Source organism: Trichosurus vulpecula, chromosome 4 (genome assembly GCF_011100635.1).
Source record: "Trichosurus vulpecula isolate mTriVul1 chromosome 4, mTriVul1.pri, whole genome shotgun sequence".
NCBI classification, from domain to species: Eukaryota; Metazoa; Chordata; class Mammalia; order Diprotodontia; family Phalangeridae; genus Trichosurus; species Trichosurus vulpecula.
The window spans coordinates 242,769,935-242,790,383 of record NC_050576.1 but is presented as its reverse complement, the minus strand read 5'-3'; the positions used below and the strand labels follow the sequence as shown (position 1 = coordinate 242,790,383).

Below are 20,449 nucleotides of genomic sequence, written 5' to 3'. Positions count from 1 at the left end.
TTCCCTGTACCAATGACATCAATGGTCCAGTTTAAAAACAACAAAAAATAACTGTCTCCCCTAATCTTAGCATAATGTTTAATCAAAGTAAGTTAGATTAGATTGGGTTAGGAATTGTCATTCTCAGAAGGCAGCTAATAAAAAATAAATAATCAAATGAGTTTGTAGTTGCCAATCTTCTGAATTATGTCTTATTGGTGATAATAACAAGTCCACGATCACATGAATTCTTCTCATTTGTTTTTAGATATCATGAAAATCCATCCTGAGTGGCCTTCAGAATTGTACTATTTCCAGTATGGAGTCTCTCTCTCTGTTTATTTGGTATGGTCTATCCTCTATTCCTGGCTTTGTCTTTTGAACGTGCTAGTTTCATTTCCTCGTAAAACACACTGATTACTAAAGTGTTAGGGTCCAAATGTAATGATTCAATCATTGTCCATAATGAACAAAGAAACATTAGGAAATCTCTCTTCCATTTTGTGTTTATTTGTTATCTTCCTTTCACTTCACATGGGTGAAGTGGCTTATTTGGGTCTTGAGCCAAGCTTTCCTTCAGATGCATTTTTTTCTTCCACTGTTTGTGAGATGATACCATTTTCAATGTTATACTATTCTCCTCTGTAACATTTCACAAATGAGTTTACATTCTAAAGTAGTGTTGACTTTGGCTGCCATGACTCTGTGCTTGGCAAGTTCAAGTGCTTCCTGGCTGAGACAGTTTGGGGGCTCTCTTGGCTTCTTTCGCAGAGTGACTATTTAATGTTGATTCAATTTCTCTCAGAAGTGATTGCATCAGAGTAAACTTCTTTCATTTTACCCATTTTCCATTCTTCAGCATCAATAGCTCATTTAAATGGGTCAGATGGGAGCTGTTGAAATTGTAGCTGTCTTCTCATCTTTATTCTTTCTTCTAATTTGTTGTTGATTTTGGTCCTTGCTTTATCTAGTTAATCGGGCTGTATGATGACAGTTCATTCAGAAATGACTCCCATATTGGTAACTAATTATATTGACCTTATAAGATATGGTCAAATTTAGTTTTTCCTTATATTGTTTGGTGTGACCTCAGCAACATCATCAATTGTCACATTGATCATAGGTGGGGTTGGCCAAAAATGTTAGTAAACATCATTGAGAATCAATGAGTGAAAAAGGGAAGGGCTTGTGGATTCTCCAGAAGATTTATAGTGTATCACAAATACTTTCTTTCAGAAAAGCATTGGAATATCTTTGAGGCTCTGTCCTGGGCTCTCTTCTCTTTTTACCCTATTCTGTCTCACTTGGTGATATCATCAGCTCTCATGATTTTAATGAAAATCTCTATGCAGATGACTCTAAGATATAAATATATCCAGCCTTTAGTCTATCCAAAGTAATAGGAAGCCATTGGAGTTTACCAAGACGAGGGAGGTGGAGGTTACATGGGCAAATCTCCATATTAGAAAACTCATGTTGGTAGTTGAGTGAAGGATGTATTGGAGTAGGGAAAGAGAGTAAGTAGACCAAATGGAAGGATATTGTAATAGATGATGAGGGCCTGACCTGGAGGAGTAGAGAGAAGGAGGGGGTGTGAATGTAGAAATGAGGAAGTCAGTCAATGTTTTAGATATACGGACTGAAAGAGAGTAAGACTGGGAGGAAGGTGATTGTTTGAGGTAAAATATGATGACCTCTGTTTTGAACATATCATGTTTGGGATCCATTTTGAGATGTCACCAAGACAGTCAGTGCTATTGTATTGTAGTGAGAGTGGGAGAAAATAAGTGGATAGATCAATTTGCTTACATGTTCCCTTGCTGTATCATTCAAGGCAACAAGCAAACAAACCGATGAAAATATCCTCCCCATTGATTGCACTCTCGAGGGGGAATTTACTGAAAGATGTGGACAAGAATCACAGGATGAGACTTCTCAGAGTGCTTAAAATCGACCCTGATGGAGGTAGTACCTGCTCTTATCTACATGCTTCTGTCCACAGAATTGAGCATGGATACACCCATTTAAAATTTTGTAAATAGCATCCAAACTGTTATCTGGTAATTTCCCACTAAATGAGAAGATTTATGATTTTTGTACTAGGCTCTTCAAAGCATTGTCTTTGCTGTCAGACTTGGGTGATGTATTGTTTCATTTTGTAGAATTGCTTCCCCCACCTCCCTTTTTGTTTTTTATTCTTAGTTACAAGGGATAGCTCTTTGGTGAGGAGAAGAGGATGAGAAGAATATATTTGTAACTGAAAATAATTTAAAAATAAAACAAATAAAAAGACTGGTGTTTACAAATGACACAATCGATTCTGATTACATCGAATTGGAAAGGTTTTGCATGAACAAAATAATACAAATGGGTTAAGAAGATTAATAGTTGACTGGGGAAAAATCTTTGTACCAAGTATTTCTAATAAAAAACTGATGTCCAAGATAAATAGACAACCGACAGGAATATGCAAGACCAAATGCCATTCCCCAATGTATAAATAATAAAAAGATAAAAAGTTCTCAAAGAGAGAATTACAAGCTACAAACAACCATTTGAAAGGAGTTGAATAATAAAAAGAAAGGTTCCTTGTATGCCCATATGTTAATAGGAGCAGTTTTTATAGTAGCAAAGGACTGGTGACAAATCAAACATGCATAGATCGTGGGACAGTTAAACACGTTATGGTGGATGAATTCAGTGGGATAGTACTGTGATATAAGAAAGGATGGATGTGAAGAATACAGACCAGTATTGAGAGACTGATTTGATGAAAAGTGAAGTGAGTAGAAATAGGAAAATAACATGTACAATGTAGGTAGAAAGACCAGTAAAAACAAAACAATTGGAACTGAATTGTGTGAAATTTGAGGATCAAACCTGGCTCCAAAGAAGACATCTATGGAGGCACTTTCTCCTATTTTTTTTCTTGAAGAGATGGGGACCTTGGGTGTGGAACACTGTAACTAAAGTCAGGCTTTTTCAACAGGCTTATCACAGAGCCTGGCACACAGTAAGTGCTTAATAAATGTTAATTGGTTGATTGATTGTTCGTTGGTTTTGATGAGGTGTTTTCTTCCCCTCTTTTTTATTCTTTGCCATAAAGGATTGCTCTTTGGAAGAGGAAAGAAGGGTGCAATAGGAAATGTAAATCATGTAAAAACAAAATGTATTTTCAAATTCGATTAAAAATTAAAGTGGAGTTTCACAGGATTAAGTATTGTAACATGTTTTTCCCCCAACAAGAAACCATTCTAAAGAACAGTGTATTTACTTTCCTTGGCTCCTAAGCTACCTTTATCCTTCATATTTGTTATTCCCTAGACAGACAAGGTGACCTTGTATATCTCATTCTCTTGCTTTGCTGACAGCTGGGTTCATCATGCCCAGGCAGGCACTGGCACCGTCCAGTCTTTGGGTCACCCTGCCCTGGGCCACAGAAACACAACAGGGCACAATTTCTCCCATAGCAATTTTAAGGACAAACTATAGGAAAAACAACACAAGCAGATTTTTCTCATTAAAACATTCTGGCGGTCAGCAGACATTTTTTTTTTAAACTTTGTAATACAAGGCCCCTTCTTTTAATCAAACAGCCTTCTCTGACTTGCCTTCAGTTCAGCTTTGAGTCTAAAATAAGTTGCTTTCGAAAGGAAAAGAAATTGTTCAAAGCTTTGCTTATTTTTTCATTGCAATTTGGGTAGTCAAAACACTTTGACTAGAAATCTCTCTTGCAAATCAGAGGCCTCAAATAGTCTCAATATATATTGAAGCTCACCTTTTTAAAAATGTACTTATTCTTCTTTAGTGTAGAAAGCACTAGATTTGGAACCAAATTTAGAGGTCAGATCCTAGCTTGACCACTCGGTTCCTATGCGACCTTGAGACATTTATTTAACCTCCAAGAGTTTCAGATTCTTCATCTCTACAGTGAGCGGACTGAATTAAATGGCCATTGAAGGCCTTTCCAGCTCTCAATCTTGACCACAAAATGGTTCCCTTAGAAGTCTAGTTTGCATGTAGAAAAACCAAGATAGGACCTTACTGTAAGCAGGTCTTCACTGCTGAAACCGAGAGAACGCTCTACACGTGTAGGAGTTATGGGCTCAGAATTATTTTCACTGGCTCTTCTCTGTAATTTGGTTGATAAATATTCTTTAGTGTTGTGTGTCTTCTTGTTCCCAACAAGTCTAGTGCTCAACACAGTGCCTGGCACATGCCTGCTTGCTTTACCATAAGCAAAATGCCATCATATATTAGTCCAAAAGGGACGTTAGAAATGATCTAGTCCCTCTCATCTGATAAATGAGGAAAATGATGACCTGATGAGGCATGTCTAAGGTCTCATAGATGGCTGGCAGAAGAGTAAGACCAGAATTCAAGTTCATTGGTTCAGCTTCTGTGCAGTACTTACTTCCTACAGAGTAGTTATAACATGGTATGTCAGTGGTAGAGACATCATCCCCAAATGTGTTGTGGATAATTCAAATAAATGGGCTGGTTATTTTCTAATCCATTCCATTAAATGAAAAAACATTTATTTTTATCATCATAATTACCATCATCATCATTATTAATATTATTTGTTATTATTACTTATAAGGTACTGCAATAGGTGCCAGGACAGAAAGACAAAAAGAAAAAAAAAAACAACAAACATGCTTGCCTCCAGTCAGCTTACATTCCACTTATGTTGTATTCCTGTGGATCGGCTAAATAATTGCTTCCTATGTGTTTCTTAAATGGAGATAAGACAGTGTCTGAATAGAGTCCATATATAGTGCCTGGGACATATTAGAGGCTCAAAAAATGAATATTTGTCGAATTGAAAATAGATGTCTGTTCAGTTTAGTTTTAGTGCTTCCTATGTGGCAGGTGTGGGAAATATGAAGACAAACAGGCATCACTTCCTTCCTGCAAGGAGCTGTTGGCTTCTCGGGAGGGAATCAATGTGTGCACAGAGAAGTTAAATATGAAATACAGGATAAAGTCTCTGATTTCATTAGTACAAGAACTCTTGGTTGAGGAGGCTTCCTAGACTGAGGCAGGCTGACACCTTCTCATCAATCTATAATCTAATGAGTTGCCTGGAGCAGACAGACACTCTCAAATGTGGCCAAATCAGATTAAAATATAATTGGGAGACATTGAAAAAAAGAAATAAAAATACGATAGAACATGGATGATGTTAATATGTGGTTTTCTACAGCAATCTACATAGTATAGTGACCCTACTTTCTACCTGAGTTTGATACCACTGGCTAGTGCACCAAGAGGTTAGAGATGCTGTGGGAGGTCCCAAGGCCAGCATGTGTCAGAGGGAGAACCTAAACCAAGGTCTTCCTGGTTCCGAGTCCACTACATCAGGCTGTTTCTTTGAAGAAAATACAAGGCACTATTTATTATCAGGTGTGAGGGAGAACTCTATTACTTTGGGGCATCAGGAAAAATCTAGTGGGAGTAAAGGTGTCACTTAAGCTGAGTATAGAAGGGAGACTGAAATTACAAGAGGTGAAGGTGAGAAAGGGGAGTATTTGAAACACAGAGTAAAGAGATGGGAGAGATGGGATGTGTTCGGCTTTGTTGCTGAGTTGTTTCCCAGGAGTGTCTGACTCCACTGTGACCCCATTGGGGGTTTTCTTGGTGGAGATACTGGAGTGGCTTGCCATTTCCTTCTCCAGCTCATTTTACAGATGAGGAAACTGAGGCAAACAGGGTGACGTGACCTGTCCAGGGTCACACAGCTAGTAAGTGTCAGAGGCTGGATTTGAACTCAGATTTTCCTGATTCCAGGCCCGGCACTCTATCAGTGTGCAGCTGGTGTGCTAATTTGGCTGGAATGAAGAGTGTGCGAGAGGGCATGAAGTGTAATAACACAGCTAAGACAGAGGAGAGCCAGATCATGAAGGGTTTTGAACCCTAGAGGGGTTGATATTTTATCCTCGGGGCCATAGGGAGTTGTTGAAGTGTGTTGCTCAGAGTGACGTGGCTAGTCTGGACTCTAGGAATATCATCTTGGTAGTTTTATGAAGGATGGATGGTAGAGGACAAAAGATTAAGTTAGTGAGACTAGTTGGGAGGATTGCAACAGTCAGGTGAGAAGACACAAGGCTCTCAATTTGTGTGATGGCTTTGTGAACAGAGAGAAAGAGAACAAAGTGAGAGGAGATTAGAATCCACAAGCCTTTGCAGCGACATCTTGTTAGATCTAGCAAGGCATGATTTTCTCTGGTTGAACTGTTTCCTTGTCCATTCAAAACCCAAACATATTTTTAGGGAAATTGGATCTGCTTGCCTCGACCACTCACGCTTAAGTCAATGGTTGTTCAGTCATCTCAAGTTGAAGTCTCTGAGTCTTATTGGAACAGCTTTCCTTTGAGCTGGGAAATTGTTGTGGGGAAGTAGAACTATAAGATATTGAAAATGAGTTTGAAATTTTGAACCCAGGCAACCCCGGTTGGGTGGGATGTTGGCCAATCCATTTTCCAATTCTGAGTCTGACCCAGCTCTGCGGGAGTGGGAGGTGCTGGGACCAGAACTCTCTCTTTGGCTGGCTTCCACAGACTCCAGCACTAAATCAAGTTCTGACAAAAGGAATACTCACCCTGAGATTTGGGTCAGTGTGTGTTTGTTTGCACTGCAGTAAATTATCAAACACAATAGCTGGGGCATTGTTTTTTCTGCTAACTGAAACTCCTAAAGACTCTCATTTAGTGATGGCCTTGGCTAAAGGAGTAAGCTGTCCTGGCAATATGCAATTAACCCCTCCAGTACTGTTTCCAGTGACTTACCCTGACCACAGTCTGTGCCAGCGAAGCCAGGGGGGCAATCACAGGTGCCAAGTAGGGGGTCACAATGGCCTCCATTCATGCATTTACACATCTTTTGGCAGTAAGGACCATAAGTGCCGTCTGGGCACCCTGTTGAAAAAAGAACAAAACCACATGTTACACTGTTTCTGGAAGCCAGCCAGTGTCTCATTTCATGTTCTCGGGCACTCAGTTACTTAAACATTCAAAGTGATGGCTCATTGGGTATTTTTGGTCCTGCTCAAGTTATTCCCATTGAGAACCAACTCTTTGGCTTAGGCGGCTGTCTCAATAATTCAAGCCAATGCAATGAGTTTTTGTTAAGTACCTACTGTGTGCCAGGCTCTGTGATAGGTGCTGAAGATGCAGAGCCTGCCTTGAACAGCTTAGAGGCTATCAGATGTAGGCAGCGGGCTATCCCCCACCCATCCTTCAAATGCTCTCCCTCCTTCTCTTCTCTTTGTTAGAATCCTTAGGTTCTTCCAGACCACGGCTCAGGTCCTAACTTCTATACAAGATCTTGTCTGTTCTCCCAGATATTCATTATCTCTCTTATAACATTGATTTATACAGACTTATATGAGTATGTATTATCTCCCGGTAAAATGTAAGCTCCTTGAGCACAGGAACTGTTTTAGGTGTAAAATTAAATTAAAGGCAAACCTTCGCCCTCCTCTGTATCACCCATTAAAGTCCTCCTTGCGTACTACACGTGGCTCGGTATCTCTTCTGGGATCTCAAGACTACACCAGCTGAACTGAATCTCCAGTAGGGTCTACCATGTTGGAATGCTCTTAAGTATATAAGCAGCATTGGACTATGTGTTTCCTAAGTATGAGCCCAGCAAAGTCAATAGTAATAGAAATAGGCTTGTTGACAGTATAGTAAGGTCAGCAAGTCCCCAAATTGGCCAGCCAAGGAGGGATTGCAATCTGTTCCAGTGGAGGGGACTCTAGTCCCAATGAAACCTCAAATCCCTGAAGCATGGTAGTATGGGAGGCAACAGGCAGAAGATCTCTGATATTACTCACCAACCCTCTATGTTCCTCCCGGGCTTAGGTTAGATCCCTAACCCTAAATTCAATGCAAATAAAATGATTTTGTTTAAAACAACAACAGAAACAACAATAAGGAGGATGGCAGTCCACCAAGAAAACTGCTCTCACTGTTGCCTGGGCATTATATAGGTCCCTACTGTAATGGTTCGAAGTACCACAGCCCTTACCACAGAGACCCGTAGGACTTGGTTGGGATAATCAAGTCTTTCTTGACTCAGTACTCTACTTAGTATTCTTGGAATTGTTTGTTTGCGTGCTTGTGAAATTCAGGTGTTCTTTTCCATGAACTCTAACTAGGTAATGCCATGACTGGCTATGATTAATCATGCTGGAATGCTTAATCCCCAAGACTATTCCTCAATGCTGTCAATTGGTTCCTCTAAGAATTGACTTCTTTGCCACCTCATATTGCTTACAGTTGGATAAAAATCCTTCCCCTGAAGGTCACCATAGACTGGACAGTGGGTTCTGAACTGTACCCTATAATCACCTGCATAATTAATGAGGTAGATAGGCTAGGTGTGGCTCAGAGACATCAAGCATCTTGGCCAAGGTCACACAGTTTGTAAGTGACAACAATGTAAGCTAATTGTGGTTGACAACTGGGGAAATCTCTTGAGGTGGCAGGATGCCCTGTAGGAAGAATACAGCCACTAACAACTGGGGAATTCCCTGAAGTGGCAGGATGCCCTACAGGAAGAAATACAGCCATTTGGGGCTATCACAGGCAGTGGAATGACTATTAGACAGGAGAGATCAAGGTAGATTGAGGGTGTAAGTAGAAGACAGGGAGAGTGGAGACTGGGCTGGGAGACTCTACCCAAGTAAAGAATGTCTCTCTCAGCTGGAGGAGGTACAATTGACCTTTCATGAACCTTTAAAATGTTTTTGCTTCGGGCCCTGTGATTCTACCTGTATTTCTCAGTTAGCCTGGAAGAAATTATTGTAAGGTAGGGAATTTGGGTGCTCTCACAGCCAAGGTACCTATATAGGGCTAAGTGAATGGGGGAAATTTCCCCTTCCTGTGTTTGGTATTCATTCTTGCAATGAGCGTAGTGGATAAATCTGTGTATCTCCTGCTGGGTGGATCCATTTGGTATCAGCAAAGAGCTGTCTTTTATTCCAAGAAAAATTGAAAGCAATGAGTTGGAGTTATTTTTCTATCAGATAGTATGATGTAGGAAAAGAACTTTGCAAACCTAAAGTGCTATTAAAAGCACCAGCTAGCACAATTAGATCCAGAATTGTGGTTCTGATAGCTTCTGCTATCTTCTTTTTGATCACTGTAGCAGAAAGGCAAGTCAATTAAATTTGGAGCCATGTGCACTAGTACCCTGATTTAAATTTGCCACACTTGAGGATGTGGTTGGGGAATCTGCCCATCTGCACTCTCCAAGGCTGATGTCTGGAGGAGGAGAGGAGAAGTCAAGACTTGGGTCTTTGGTGGCCAAGTCCAGCATGCTTTTAATTGTACTTCTAGGAATGTAATCATGAGACTTCTTCCCATTATTTCAGTAGGAATCAAAGAGAATGAGGCTGCTTGGTCAGAAACTCCATCTTTGAAGGTCTTTTTTTGTGCGCATCCAAGGAAGTAGATTCAGCAAGGGCATTTGCCACATGCCCCTGATACTTCAGTTCCTTCTTTTCACCTGCATAACCGCACTTCCTTTTCTTACAATTTTCCTAAATTTGATTTTTTAAAAATTTCTAGGTATGCCTTTTCTATTATGATGTTAACTCAGTACAAACAAAGGAGTCATTAAGTGGTGAGATTCCTTCCCAGCAGTGGAAGCGATGCTAATCCTAGCCTCTCTGTCTACATTTGTGGGTCTAATTTTTTCCGTATCCCAACATAATTTGAGAGTTCCATCCCTGGCCTTGTGCAGGGGGCTGAGGCATGATATTCCATTGGATACAGACCACCTATCAAATGACCAGACATCTTCATTAGGGAGGACATCAGCCATTTATCACTGCCACGATTTATTTTTCCAACCTTATCACTAATGTGTCCCCTTTATATAGCCCTAATATTCCAGATAAACCAGATGACTGAAAATTATTCAAATATGCATTGTGTTTTATCTCCTTCATACCTTTGTTCACATCATTCCCTCTGGTAGAAAAATATCTTTAGGTTCTGTCTGTTCCCCTACTACCCATCTTTCAAGATTTGACTAAAATATCATCTCCTTTGACTAAAGTGCTACATGTCTTCCCCTCCACAACTCTTTGCCTTCTGTTCTTTGCCTAAAGATCATCACTGTGGCATAGCTCTCTCTGCAGTACTCTGTAGCTTCCAGGGTCCAGGCACACTTCAGAAACGGTTTTCTAACTTTTGCTGGCTCAAACTATGCTATTCGGAAAACCAGGAAAAATGTCCCAACGATTTTTGTTGTTGCTGTCCAGTTGTTTTTCAATCACGTCTTACTCTTTGACCCCACTTGGGGTTTTCTTGGCAGAGATATTGTAGTGTTTTGTCACTTCGTTCTCCAGCTCATTTTATAGATGAGGGAGCTGAGGCAAACAAGGTTAAGTGACTTGTCCGGGGTCACACAGCTGGTAAGTGTTTGAGACCACATTGGAACTCAAGAAGATGAGTCTTCCTGACTTCAATTTCAGCACTCTATCCACTGTACCACGTCTGTGCCACATCTCCAATATTTGGAAACTGAGTCCTCACTTAAGAGTGCAGAGTTCACTGTATTATAAAAGTGTCATTTAAAGGAGGAAAACAAAGTTCTGAGTGAATAAGCATTACTATCCCAAATCTCTCTAAGTCCTTAGAGACTTAAATATGATGGGCTCCGGTTAAGAGTTGTCTTTGCCCTTTACTCTCTGTTGTTCGAAGTGAGTATAGATTCTCCTCTCCTCTGCTCTCCTCTCCTCTCCTCTCCTCTCCTCTCCTTTCCTCTCCTCTCCTCTCCTCTCCTCTCCTCTCCTCTCCTCTCCTCTCCTTTCCTCTCCTCTCCTCTCCTCTTCCAACAATTACTATTCTTCCGCTCCTCCCACTTGCCCTGCTACATACCTAGTGGTTTCTATAATTCTCCTAAATGAGGGGTTTTAACCATTTTTATATCATGAACGCTTTTGGCAGTGTGGTGAAATCTACAGGCCCCTTCTCTAAATAATGTTTTTAAATGCAAGAAACTTAGGATTACCAAGGAAACTGATAACATTGAAACACCAGCTATCAAACTATTTTTTTTAAAATTCTTAAAAAGGGGGATTCCCTATCTATAGGATTTTCTTAGCCTTTTTGTGTAATATACACTTTTGGCTGTTTTGAGAAACTTATGAACCAACCCCTTCTTTCAACTCTGTATTTATGAATGTGTAAAATAAAATTCATAGTATTGCAAAGGAAACAAATTCTATTGAAATATAGTTGTTATAATATTAAAGAAAAGAAAAAGGCAAGGTAAGAACCTCTATTCTAAATCTGGCTTCTACTATCTTATAAGTCTCAGGAGGAAAAATAAGCTTGGGCTTGGGGTGGGGAGGGAGAAGAGAAAGGAAAATCCCAATCAGGCTATAGATAGGTCTGGGGCAGTTTGCACCTTTATTCAGTCCTGTAATTTTGGTTCTTTCCCTGAATTACAGACTTTATTCACAGGTGCAAACACAATACTAATTTCTCTCTCCTCTTCTCTAGGACTGCCTCCCCCACCCCTTCAACCCCTGACAATTATGGAGAAAGAAAGCTCAGTATGAGGCACACATCCATAAGTCAAAGACAATTTCTTTTCTCCTACAGCTATTGGATTATTTTGTGCCATAAAAGAAAAACAACCAAATCACTTCCCAACCTGCTTCCCATTTCCTACCTCCATAAGACATCAGCGCTCCCTTGTTGCTTCCCCTTGGTCCCCAGCTTCCTATAGTTCTCCTCAATAGCTTTCTGACACCATACTTACATACTTACAAGCAGAGATTTTCCTCAGATTCTTTCCTTTTCATCCTAAATATCAAAATTGGTGATTTCAAAAGAGATCCCCACTTTTCTTATTAGTATTCTCTTCCTACCATTAGAAAATGCTTCCCTGGATCCTAATCAGTGTTGACATTCTTTTTTCTTGGACAACAATACTTTCTCTTATAATTTAGTTCCAGTGACAGTAGCCAATTCTTCTCCTTCTCCTTCTCCTTCTCCTTCTCCTTCTCCTTCTCCTCCTCCTCCTCCTCCTCCTCCTCCTCCTCCTCCTCCTCCTCCTCCTCCTCCTCCTCCTCCTCCTTCTCCTTCTTATTCTTCTTCTACTTCTTCTTCTTCTTCTTCTCCTCCTCCTCGTTCTCCTTCTTCTTCTTCATCTTCTTCTTCTTCTCCTTCTTCTTCTTCTTCTTCTCCTCCTCCTCCTCCCCCTCCTCCTCCTTTTCCTACTCTTCTTCTTCCTCTTTCTTCTCCTACTCCTCTTCCTCCTCCTGCTTTCGTCCTCTTCATCCAGCTCATTCTCCTTTTTCTTCTTCTCCTTCCTCTCCTCCTCTTCCTTCTCCTTTTTCCTCCTCCCCTTATTAAATTAAATAAGTCTTTATTGATGTTTGTTGACTACCAGGCAATATGCCAGGTGCTGGGAATACAAAAACAAAAATCAGTCTCTTCATCATACCTTATATTCTTCCTAGGGGTATTAGGCAGGAGGTTATGCTCCCAGCTGGATCAATACACAATATATACAAAGAAAATACTGGGTGATTTGGGGGTGGGGTAGGATTATAAAATGATGAAAGGCCCTATGTAGTATCTGTGTAGTATCTGAGCTGAGTCTTGAAATCAACTTGGGATTCCAAGAGACAGAGGTGTGGAGGGAGAATATTCCATGTTCAAAGTCATGGAGACAGAAGATGGAATGTCCTATTTAGTGATCAAGAAGTAGACCAATTTAGCTACAAATATTCTCTTCTAATTCAATGGCCTAACCTTATGGATAAAGAAATGGAAGTCCCAAAAGATGAGAGGGGATTGCCCAAGGTCACACAGCTTGTGAACGGGAGATCTAATATTTGACCCGAAGGTACTCTCCCAGTCTGATCAGTGTGTAGCTGGAATAGGTTCGAGTGGAGATGCAGCAAATATCCCTGTGTATAGGTCGAGTCCCATTTCACCAGCAGGACACACGTACTGCTCACACATGTGTGCTGCAGAGCTTTTGTACAACAGTGCAATGATAAACTGTGGGCTAATGCAACCTCTGCAAGCAAAGTATAATTTCAGCTCAAAGGGATGGAGACATTACATACAATTGCCCATATCCCATGAAGTAACGTGCTAATGACTTTTTAATTGATGCTATGTGTGAATCTCTATGTATCTAACATAACATTAAAGAATTTGAAGTTCCATGGGACTCATGATATTTAAACTCTTGAACACCATCTACAAACATTATAGGATCATAAGATTAGAGACTTTGAGCCGAGAGCCAAGTTAGAAGCCGTCAAATCCAGCTCCCTGCAACCCACGGTCCTTTAAACTACTCAAACAACATCTTTGTCTATTTCAGCTTTGAAGCTAAAGATGATGAAATTTTCCAACATAATCACTTAACCTCTGTCTGCCTCGGTTTCCAATAATAACATGTACCTCTCAGAGTTGTTCTGAGAGTGAGGTACTTAGCAGTCCATAGTAGGTGCTATATAAATGGTAGCTAGTATTATTAGTACTATCAGTCATGAATATACCATTTTTTAAAATAACACTTACTATCATCATCAGTTTATCTTAAATTTATGTTTCAATGTCCAATGCACTTTTCTCACAATAATCCTGTCAAGTAGAACAAGTATTAGTATCATTTTCCACATGAGGAAACTGAGGCTGAGAGGTTTGGTGACTTAGGATCATAGCTTTAGGGCTAATAAGGCTCTCCAAAGTCAACAAGCCCAGCCCTCTTATTCTACTTATCAAGAAATGGAGACCCAGAGAGGGTCAGTAATTTACCCACAGTCTCTTAGTCTCTCAGACAACAGAGCCAGGATTGCAACTCAGGATTCTGAAATCAAGCCCAGTGCCCTTTCTAGGACACCCAGATGCTTTGTGAATAGCTGCTCACTTCCTAGTTCTATTTATCTGTATCTATGGCAATCGTGGCTTCCTCTGCCACTCTCCAACCCCCAAGGAAATTTTTTTTAATTCACAAGACTGCTTTGCTTTATAACTTTGGGAATGTGTGAAAGTTGACTCTTGGAAAGGCATATGATGCATCCCTTGTCCACATGTCCTCAAACTTTAACAAGGAAGTCCACACCCTGCACGTAATGATTCTATTTGGCTGGTCTTGGAGAAGTTTTGCTCTTCCCTCCCTCATTTTCTTAAGCCACATTTGGGTCATTCCTTGGCTTTTGCTCCAGCCTTCACTATTATTTCCACTCCCTGTTGGAAATTAATCTTTCCTCTCTGGCGGAGGATGTCCCATTGTTTTCCATTAAAACCCCACAAGGATCCTGCCCCTCACTGTACCTCAAACCCTAGAAGAAGAATCTGGGCTTAGATGATGTTACGTTAACCTGTGAACTAGCCAAAGCGATTGACTCGTTTGTTTAGCCCTCCACGTCCCCAAATACGTGCCTTTGGAAAGACCATCCCTCAGGTTAGGAATCCACTCACTCCCTCATGGCGCAATCCCTAGCTTCCTTCAAGGTTCAACTCAAGTATCACTTCTTACAGGAAATTTTTCCAGCACCCTATGATTTTAAATACCCACATCTTCTTTCCTTAATTGTGATGCATAAACTTATCTGCTTGAATGTTGTACCAGGGGTATGTCAGTACCAGTTCAAAAAGGCTTAGGAGAGATGATTAATTTTTATACCTTGGAAATTATCAACTGCCACAAATCAGGGCCTGATGAATTGTTTTGTTGATTATGTAGGTAAGAAAGTGCAGAGAAAGTGTAAATACAGATTAAACTTAAAAGTATATCATGACTACACTTTAAACATTTACCTGACACCTTTGATTTGTATCCCATGATCTCTATCCAATAAAATAGTTCTTTGTGAATAGATACTATTTTCCCTTCTGTTTTTGTATTCTTAGTGCCAAGGGCTATGTTCTCTATGTGGACAGTGCTTAATGGGTACTTTGGGGTTTATTCGACTTGTGTCATTAGTTATAGTTATAGTTATATCTTGTTATATCTTGTCGAGAGAGAGAGAGAGAGAGAGAGAGAGAGAGAGAGAGAGTGAGAGAGGGAGGGAGGGAAAGAGAGAGAGAGAGGGAGGGAGGGAGGGAGGGAGAGAGAGAGAGAGAGAGAGAGAGAGAGAGAGAGAGAAGATAAAGAGGGAGAGAGGGAGAGAGAGAGAGAGAGAGAGAGAGAGAGAGAGAGAGAGAGAGAGAAGAGAAGTGAAGAGAAAGAGTGAGAGAGAGAAAAAAGAGGAAAAAGAGGGAGAGACAGAGAGAAACAATGAGAAAGAAAGAGAATTTCTGTACTTAAGTTAATAAGACTTGGCCTCTCTAAACTTTGTTTACTGTGAGTTGCACTGGTAGAAGCCAGGTTTTCATTGACTTCCTGGCGCTGGGCGGTTATTCCATGACCAGTGTTTTCCTCCGTGCCCTTCTGTACCATGTGGGGGGTTTGCTCAGGAATACTATCAGTTGAATCTAGTTTCTGAAGCCCTCAATGACTCACAACCCTCTAGAAGAAGAAAGCTCCCATGAAGGCTGAATATCCCAGGTTGTGGAAGTGGAAGGCGTCCAGGCTCTGTGGCCTCTTCAGAACTTCTCCCTGTTCTGAAAGTCCATAGCAGGAAGGTCTCGGGCCATCAGGCAGCTGGGTCTCTGCCTTCTACTCTCAACACGTTGGGCCCAAATCTGCCCATCCTTTGAGTTATGAACACGTGGCAGGCTTCTTCCTGCCAGCTCCTCTGCTTCCTCTGAGCTCTGCCAAGAGAAAATGTTGAGTCTCTGCTCCAGAGTTGAGAACATGAAAGCCCAGTTGCTCTTGGCTGCTGGAGCCATTGCTTCAGAGCCAGATACACCTTTTATGGAGATTTTTTTGAACCCCTTTTCACAGTCCTGTAATTAGAAGAGATGCTGCCAAGGTGCTTTTCCAGCAGCTTCCAATCACATGTTCACTGGGCTGGAGCCAATTTGACTTCTTAGGGAGCGGCTCCCTAAATCGAGCCTCAGTTTTATAAGAAAAGGCAAATAAAAAAAAAAAAGAAAAGAAAATCCTTCAGCCCAAAGTAGTTTGTGTCCTGAAAAAAAAGGCATTTCGTAGCTAAATAGAACCTAAGGGTCTGTTTTATTGGTTGTTTTGTTGTTGTTTAGTCATTTCAGTCACGCCCATTTCTTCACAAACCCTTTTTTGGGGGTTTTCTGGGTAGAGATACTGGAGTGGTTTGCCATCTTCTTCTCCAGCTCATTTTTGCACATGAGGAAATGAAGGCAAAAGGGTTAAGTGACTTGCCCAGGGTCACACAGCTAACGTGTTTGAGTTCAGATATGAACCCAGGCGTTCTTGACTCCAGACCCTGAGCTCTATGCATTATGGTGCCTCCTAGCCACTCATTTTATTGAACTGTGCCATAAAGAAAGAATTCTCATCAGCACAGTGAGAACTGTGTGGGTGAAAGTTACATCCCGTCTGCCCAGGCAGCGACGGTCAACAGCTGTCGTAGACAAAAGGTGAACCCAAATCAGCTCAGTTCCTTGATTATGGTCACCGGCATTTTGATGGTGCTTTAATGCTGATAGAGCACTTTGTGTGATCTCCTGTGACAAGGGGAGGAAAGATGGCTGGATTCAGAGTTGGAGGATCTGGGTTGGAGTCTCCATTCTTGCTTACTGCTTCGTTCATACTTACCGCTTAAGTCCTGGCCGAGGCAATCAACCTCTCTGGGTATCAGTCTCCTCGTCTGTAAAATGAGGGGGTTGGATCAGATGGTCTTTTATCAGGCTTGTAACCTATGACCCTATGATCATTGGAGCCTCATGAGACAAGTAGTGCATGTATTATTATCCTCACATTACAGATGATCAAGTTGAAGTGGTCAGAGATTAAGAGACTTGTCCAGAGTCACAGAGCCAAGAGTCCGAGGCAGATTTTGAACTCGGATGTTCTTGACTCTACTGCAGCGTGCTTCCACTCAATGATACATTTTAACTTACAACAACAACAGAATCTGTGGGATAACCTAATTTAAGCAAAAATAATTTTATTTATATACTTTGTTTTTAAATCACAGTTACTTCCCAGCAATCTTTCTATATTTAAATTGTTCTTGCTCAGTCTTTTTAGTCATGTCCAACTCTTTATGACCCCATTTGGGGTTTTATTGGCAAAGCAACTTGGAGGGGTGGTTCATTTCCTTCTCTGACTCATTTGACATATGAGGAAACTGAGGCAAACTGGGTTAAGTGACTTGCCCAGGGTCACAAAACTATTAAGTGTCTGAGGCTGGACTTGAACTTAGGAAGATGAGTCTTCCTGACTCCAGGCTCATCACTCTACCCACTGTGCCACCTAGCTGACCTATATTGAACCTGACTTTGTGACAAAACCAAATTAAGCAAAGAATCGAATACACCATATCTCATAATGCATGCTGTATTCTGTGGAAGTAGGTCTCCATTCCTCTGCTGTTTCATTTTTTTTTTGTTGGGAGGAGATATTAATTTGAATCTTTTTTCATACTTCACAAATGTGATTTAGGAAAAGGATGCCTAAAATGGCATTTAAGTTGGGCTGATCCATTTCTGTTCATTAGAACTTTGTAACTCTTCAATGTACGTTGAGCACTGAGCAGTGTTTGGCACAGAATAGGTGTCTAATAAATGCTTGCTGAATTGAGTTATCTGTCAGGCATATGTCAGAGAGAATGAAGACTATGGATTGAATATATGCCTGTGTTGGAGCTGGCCTTTTGGGGGGAAGAGGGCGTGAAGGAGAGGAAGAAGGGTCCCAAAGGCATGCAGAATCTCTATTAAGACTAATATCAATGTTGAGATACTTAAAAAAAATGACCCGCACAGACCAGTGTGCATGATCAGTGTTCAATGCATGATCCACAGAAGGAAAGGAAAGCAGACTTTGCCAAATGGAAGGGGAAAGAATGTAGCCAAGGGAGCCAAAGCTATTTTATTCTTAAGCATGCAAAAGAGTATTATAAATAATTGAAAGTTTAAAAACTAAGTATCTGACTGAGCCTTTTAAAATGTCTTTTGGGATTTTTTTTAATCACACATTTCTCTATCACAAGTTTCAATGCTCCTGATAGCCTAACACATGAATGTAAGTCTTTGGGAGCTAGGGACTCATCTTTATTTTATTAGGTATCATTGAGCCAACTGGCAGCTTGTCTTCTGAGCTAGTCACCATCTTTAATCCAGAATAACAATTTGTTTAATTTGATTGTTCCTAAGCAGAGTCTGTAATTGACTTTATGAATCATTTTAGATTTATGGCTTACTGCAGTATATTAGTTTATAATAACAATTTGTCTTTACCTCCTTACTTTCCTCTCTCCCTCCTTCCCTTTCTTTCCCTCTTTCTTCTCTTTTCTCTGTCTCTTTTCTTCTCTCTCCTCTTCCCCTGTTTATCTCTCTATCTCCCTCTCTCTCTTGTTACTTGCTCTCCCTGTCTGTCTTCTCTTTCTGTCCCTCTCTCTGTATATTTCTCTGTGTCTTTTCACTCTCTCCATCTCTCTCTTCTCTTTCCATTTTTGCTTTCTCTCTCTCTTCTCTCTCAATTTCTTTCTCTTTTCTCTTTCTAGCCCCTCTGTCTATCTGTCTCTTTCATATTTGTAATAAAAATATACAATATTCATAATAGGAGAATGTCAAGCAAGAAAAATATGGAGCTGCAGAGAGAAGGTACATAACAATAAAAATTATCCCACATTGAAATGGAATAAAAAAAAACAAGTGGTTACCATTATTTGGATATTAGCCTCCTTAGAAAGGATCTGGGTTCTTTGTTTCTCCTTAATGAATAAGTTGAAGCCCAGGAAAACCCCGGTTAAGAACATGCTTGTTTCCATAGCATCTGGGCAGGACTCGGTGACATTGTTTATTCTCTGCCCAGCACTGACATACCTGGTTATGAGCCTTACCACATGTGCCTAGTGGCCAAACTAAAGGAAGAGGAAATGTAAACCCAGTGAATTAAATTTGTCTTTGTAAATACAGCATGCACCATGAGAGCAGGGGGGAAATTTATTAAATAAGACCATTGCCTACAGAAGTGTGTTGCCCTCTGGGACATCAGTTTCATTAAATTTACTTGGGGATTAGTTCACCATTTGATTTTGTTTGGTTCAGTCCATTTGTGACCAACTGTCAAGGGCTGGCTGCAATTTTCCTGTCACTGAAGGAAATCATAGGGTGATGTCAGGTAAAATCAACTAAAATCATCGTATAATCCGGGGGGGGGGACTGTCCATTGAGAGAATGAGGTTTTCATGGTGCCACTGGCTGAAACCTCCCAGGCTGTTTTCAGTCTACACACACATGAACGTGGACTGAATTTTTTGTCACTTGTCAGTCATTCTGTTGGGCTAACTCTCCCCCTGCCCCCATCAGTATTAGTTAAAATTTCCAGTGCAATGCCTACATAATAGTATGTCACTTTGCTAACACTCTATGAATTCTAAAATGTAAAGGAAGGATGAATTGGTTGCTTCAGGGGTAAAGTGCAGGAGGAGTTTATGTGATATCAAAGTAAGTTGACTCAGTGAAAAAATCTAGTCAAACTACTTATTTTGTATGGGACATGTTGAAGAGAAAAAACAGTTTATCACCTGGGAATTTTGGTGTCAGATAAACTTCAACTATCTGCTCAGAAAACTTAATATTCCTTTAAATATCATCCATTAAAAAGATTGTAGGGGAGTTTTTTTGGTGTGAGATCTAATTCTTGTTATCCTCCTTCAATTGTGTTAGTGTGTGTGTATGTATACACACATATGTATATTTGTGTACCTGTAGATACACATACACACATCTACAATTAAAATAAACCTAGGTTTAACTCCTGCCTATGCCCCTTATTACCTTGGACAAATCACTAACCTGTCTGTATCTCAGTTTTTGAATATGTAAGGGAAGAGGTTTGACTAGATTGGTTCTCAAAGCCCATTCTAGTTCTGAAGCAATGATCACATGATGCCATGATCTATTTGACTTTGGGGAAATCCTTCACTTCTCTAACTCTGGAGTCCAAATAAGATACAGAGAGGAAAGATTTCTCCTTGACTTAACAGCACATAGTCAAACTCCAAAGAAGGAATCAGCATCTTTAGGCACTATCTCACTCCCATAGTCCTCTATGAGGCATAAGAATACAAGTCTTTTGGAATAAGAAAGTCCTTCTGACTTCCAAGGGTGGGGCCAAGATTGTGGAGTAGAGAAAGCACTCAGTCGAGCTCTCCCAACATTCCCCTTCAGACAATTCTAAAATAATGTCTTCAATCTAATTCTGGAACAGCAGAGCTAACAAGAGGTTAGAGTGAGGCAGTCTTCCAGCCCAAGACAACATAAGGACATTGGAAAGAGAGATCTGTGGGGAAGGAGGCTGGCCTGGAGCCCATATGAATGAAACACTAGAGGTGAGACCAGAAGGAGTTGATAGAGGGGGCAGCAGTTTGGGGAGCTCTTAAGTCTGAAAC

At 40.6% G+C, this 20,449-nt stretch overlaps 1 protein-coding gene across 1 annotated transcript in view; it reads right to left on the bottom strand.

Annotated features, from left to right (window-relative positions):
* LOC118847055 (multiple epidermal growth factor-like domains protein 6) overlaps positions 1–20,449 on the bottom strand; it is a 773,415-nt gene that overhangs the window by 23,380 nt on the left and 729,586 nt on the right. Inside the window, 1 exon segment of the mRNA XM_036755675.1 lies at positions 6,771–6,899. Coding sequence (XP_036611570.1) covers positions 6,771–6,899 — 129 coding nt within the window.